Here is a 5,280-nt window from a genome sequence, read left to right as displayed (position 1 = left end):
AACACACACACACACACACACACACACACACACACACACACACACACACACACACACACACACACACACAACGCATGAGATCATCCCACGCAGAAGCCATCAGTAATAATACTCAGTCTCACAACAGTTTTGCTCAGCTCTGGACGATTCAGATCGAGCTGAATTCACAGGAACAGGAAGACCGGATAACTGCGCATTCAAATTAGCCAAATTAATGAAAGTCAATCCATGATTGGCAAAAAAAGTGTGCAAAAACATGTGTCTTTTATTTTCCACAATTGAATTTTCATGAGCTTTTTACACCCTCTCTCTGACCCTCTGAATCAAACAGGCTGATTTTTGCTGTACTGTTCCTTTAAGATCTCAGTGTAAAACACCGACGAGTGCCGTAATAATAAACACATTTTTGATTAAAAGTGTATAAAACTAAATAAATGTAAATGTCAGTAAATAAATAATTAAATAAAAATGTATAAATAAACAAAACAAACCAATAATTAATCATTAAAATGTCATTAAAATAAATAAATGTTTTAAAAATTAAATTAATTAAAAGTGTAAATAAAATAAAAAAAGTAAGTAAATAAATAAATAAACAAATAATTAAATATTATAATATAAAAATGTGTCAATATATAAATATATGTAAACAAATAAATTATTAAAATGTCATTAAAATAAACACATATGTTTAAAATGAAATGTGTCAATAAAATATCTGGGTTTCAAAAAAATAAAGAATGAAATGTGTCATAAAATAAAATACATAGTTTACCAAAGTAAAAAAAAAAAAAACTGTTCTGCAGAAAAAAAAGCAAGTCATATTTATATATATATATAATAATTGCTAAACTAAAACTAAATATTTTCAATAAAAGTATATGCATTTACAATATAAATTATTCAATACTAAATTATTTGATACATGCAAAAATGATCTCCAATTACAGGTTGCCTACAGTACATGAGTGTGAATGTGCAGATGTTTCCCTTTATCAATTATCCTGCATCTTGATTTTATCTCACAGGGTGTGTGGTGGACGTGCTGAAAGGAGAAACGTTTACTTCAGACGTTTGACTAATGCAGTTAATCATTCCATCAGAGAATTAAGGAATATTTCACACTGGAGAGATTGAAACAACTCCAAATCTAAATTCAAGGTTGCTGAGAAAAGCGCCAGTCTTTTCCCCACAGGTTTAGTGAGGAACGGCAGCTTGATGTTGGCTGTGCATCACATCTGGTGTCATACCTTGGCAGGACGTCCCGTTAGCGGCGCTCTTGTAGCCCTGCGCGCAAACGCACTTAAAGGATCCGTCCGTGTTCACACACTCTCCGCTCGGGAAGCAGAAATCTCCCATCAGTAATAATACTCAGTCTCACAACAGTTTTGCTCAGCTCTGGACGATTCAGATCGAGCTGAATTCACAGGAACAGGAAGACCGGATAACTGCGCATTCAAATTAGCCAAATTAATGAAAGTCAATCCATGATTGGCAAAAAAAGTGTGCAAAAACATGTGTCTTTTATTTTCCACAATTGAATTTTCATGAGCTTTTTACACCCTCTCTCTGACCCTCTGAATCAAACAGGCTGATTTTTGCTGTACTGTTCCTTTAAGATCTCAGTGTAAAACACCGACGAGTGCCGTAATAATAAACACATTTTTGATTAAAAGTGTATAAAACTAAATAAATGTAAATGTCAGTAAATAAATAATTAAATAAAAATGTATAAATAAACAAAACAAACCAATAATTAATCATTAAAATGTCATTAAAATAAATAAATGTTTTAAAAATTAAATTAATTAAAAGTGTAAATAAAATAAAAAAAGTAAGTAAATAAATAAATAAACAAATAATTAAATATTATAATATAAAAATGTGTCAATATATAAATATATGTAAACAAATAAATTATTAAAATGTCATTAAAATAAACACATATGTTTAAAATGAAATGTGTCAATAAAATATCTGGGTTTCAAAAAAATAAAGAATGAAATGTGTCATAAAATAAAATACATAGTTTACCAAAGTAAAAAAAAAAAAAACTGTTCTGCAGAAAAAAAAGCAAGTCATATTTATATATATATATAATAATTGCTAAACTAAAACTAAATATTTTCAATAAAAGTATATGCATTTACAATATAAATTATTCAATACTAAATTATTTGATACATGCAAAAATGATCTCCAATTACAGGTTGCCTACAGTACATGAGTGTGAATGTGCAGATGTTTCCCTTTATCAATTATCCTGCATCTTGATTTTATCTCACAGGGTGTGTGGTGGACGTGCTGAAAGGAGAAACGTTTACTTCAGACGTTTGACTAATGCAGTTAATCATTCCATCAGAGAATTAAGGAATATTTCACACTGGAGAGATTGAAACAACTCCAAATCTAAATTCAAGGTTGCTGAGAAAAGCGCCAGTCTTTTCCCCACAGGTTTAGTGAGGAACGGCAGCTTGATGTTGGCTGTGCATCACATCTGGTGTCATACCTTGGCAGGACGTCCCGTTAGCGGCGCTCTTGTAGCCCTGCGCGCAAACGCACTTATACGATCCGTCCGTGTTCACACACTCTCCGCTCGGGAAGCAGAAATCTCCTTCCAGACACTCGTTAATGTCTGAGCCAGACAGAAGTGTGTTAAAAACAAACTCATATGTGATCCTGGACCACAAAACCAGTCATAAGGGTCATAAGGATCTGAAAGCTGAATAAATAAGCTTTCCATTGATGTATGGTTTGTTATGATCGGACAATATTTGGCCGAGATACAACTATTTGAAAATCTGGAATCTGAGGGTGCAAAAAAATCAAAATACTGAGAAAATCACCTTTAAAGTTGTCCAAATGAAGTTCTTAGCAATGCATATTACTAATCAAAAATTAAGTTTTGATACATTTACGGTAGGAAATTTACAAAATATCTTCATGGAACATGATCTTTATTTGATATCCTAATGATTTTTGGCATAAAAGAAAAATCTATAATTTTGACCCATACAATGTATTGTTGGCTATTGCTACAAATATACCCCAGCAACTTAGGACTGCTTTTGTGCTCCAGGGTTACATATGTGCATGTAAATACATGTAAATATTTTCAAAATATATGCATGCATGTGTTTGTATTTATATATACATAATATACACAGTACACACACATATATCATGTAAACAAAAAACATAATTTTGGATGTGATTAATCGCGATTAATGGTTTGACAGCACTACTCTGAACAGAAGACGAGTATAAAGCGGTACTATTTGTGCGTGCGTGTGCGTGTAAGTGTGAGTGTGTGTGTGTGTGTGTGTGTGCGTGCAATAATGAATAATAAGTTATTCATCATCATTATCATCTTATTTTCCTTCCTTCCAATTTATCTTTTTTATATGTTTCTTTTATTGTTATTTTATTTCTTATGCATCTGATGTGATTATTTTATGATTATTTAAAAAAATATATGTAAAGAGCGTTTTAAATAAGTGGTAAATTACTATTATTTTGTATTTATTTTTAAAATACATATGCATGTTTATATAGTAGATTTTCATATACAGTGTTCTTCAAAAGTATGTATAGGAAGATATACATACATGATAATATATACAATACCCTTGCCACTTGTGACAGCATGCATAAAAAAAAATAAAAAATAAAACATTTTTATTTCAAACTGCAAATATCTTCACTGCAGTTCTACCCTGGACTACTAGATGCACACAAGAGATGAGGAAGTGTGTTCCCACAGTTATTAATTAGCAAAATACACACAAAAGGAAGCCACCAGGTCCACAAACTAACTATCTAGATCCACTTGAAATCTTTGGAGACATCAGCGCATGCTTTTCTTCATGTCTTTTGACTGAGCGCCGAGCCCATCAACGGCACAATCACGTAAATAAGGTTGTCATAGAAACTTGGCCTTTACTGCAATTAGTAGGCATGGGGCGGATCAGAAGCAGGAAGGGAGAGAGTGGGTTAGCCTATCAGTTAGCTGGTGTCAATCACGGCAGCCGACACCAGCTCTGAGCCGAACGCTGCTGCTGGAGGAGGAATTGATAAGCAAGGCAGCGATACACTGGTGATGTGTGAAGGTGGCAGCTGAAGGTGACCTGAGTTAGGAGGAAGACGCACACACACAAACAGGTTAGGACACACAAAACTCAAGTACCTAGACACAAATACACACACATGCTGCTTTCTGTGATGGATGGAGCCTGACATTGATGTAGTTCGGTCAGAAACAAAGCCACCTGTCACATCACACACTACATAGGAGGCAAAAAGCATCTCACCATCTGTTAAGACAAAGTATGCAGTCCATTAGGAAGACATTTTATAAAAAGTTTCTTCTCAAGGAGTTTGAATTTAAATGGCAACAATTACATTTAGGATAGAGAAATGTATCTATTTTTAATGCATATAAGGCATATAACTACAACTAAAATAAATAAATAAACAGGCGTGGCAGTGGCGTCGAGGGCTTGGGCCCGTCATCGCTGCTTGCAGCTATATTTATTTTATTTTGTTTAATGTTTTTGGGGCCCTTAACATGCTCAAAAACACTTGAAACTTTGCACACATGATAAAAATAAAAAATAAAAATAAAATAAATAAAAAAACCTTGATAAACTTAATTTTCCAAGAGTCATACACAATTTATTTTAAATCTATTTTGTCCGTTTAAATTGCGTCCTGTTTGCTATTCAATTCAAATTTATTATACAATTCAGTAATGTGTCAATGTTTCTGAATGCTGTTTACTATTGCCTACAGTTACACAGGAACGGCTGTATCTTTACTAGAAACAATTGCTTGTGATTTTCCTCATTTGTAAGACACATTAGATAAAAGAATCTGCTGAATGAATAAATGTGACCCTGGACCACAAAACCAGTCTTAAGTGTCAATTTTTCGAAATTGAGATTTATACATCATTTGAAAGCGGAATAAATACGTTTTCCGTTGATGTATGTATGATTTGTTAGGATCGGACAATATTTGGCCGACATACAACTATGGGTGCAAAAAACAAAATCTAAATATTGAGAAAATCGGCTTTAAAGTTGTCCAAATGAAGTTCTTAGCAATGCATATTACTAATCAAATTTTGATATTTGATACATTTACGGTAGGAAATTTACAAAATATCTTCATGGAACATGATCTTTATTTGAATGATTTTTGATTTTTGGCATAAAAGAAAAATCTATAATTTTGACCCATACAATGTATTGTTGGCTATTGCTACAAATATACCCGTGC

General features: G+C 32.8%; 1 protein-coding gene across 1 annotated transcript in view; it reads right to left on the bottom strand.

The window, feature by feature from the left end:
- The window catches only part of ltbp4 (latent transforming growth factor beta binding protein 4), an 89,843-nt gene that overhangs the window by 13,637 nt on the left and 70,926 nt on the right, over positions 1-5,280 (bottom strand). Inside the window, exons 26-27 of the mRNA XM_016491601.1 lie at positions 2,610-2,635; positions 1,251-1,350 (exon numbers count right to left, since the gene is read on the bottom strand). Of these exons, the coding sequence (XP_016347087.1) occupies positions 1,251-1,350; positions 2,610-2,635 (126 nt within the window). The remainder of the gene's footprint in view (positions 1-1,250; positions 1,351-2,609; positions 2,636-5,280) is intronic.

The sequence above is a fragment of the Sinocyclocheilus anshuiensis genome, unplaced genomic scaffold, assembly GCF_001515605.1.
Source record: "Sinocyclocheilus anshuiensis isolate Anshui unplaced genomic scaffold, SAMN03320099.WGS_v1.1 scaffold1082, whole genome shotgun sequence".
NCBI lineage: Eukaryota > Metazoa > Chordata > Actinopteri > Cypriniformes > Cyprinidae > Sinocyclocheilus > Sinocyclocheilus anshuiensis.
The sequence above is the reverse complement of the archived record's forward strand: the minus strand, read 5'-3'. Positions and strand labels throughout refer to the sequence as shown.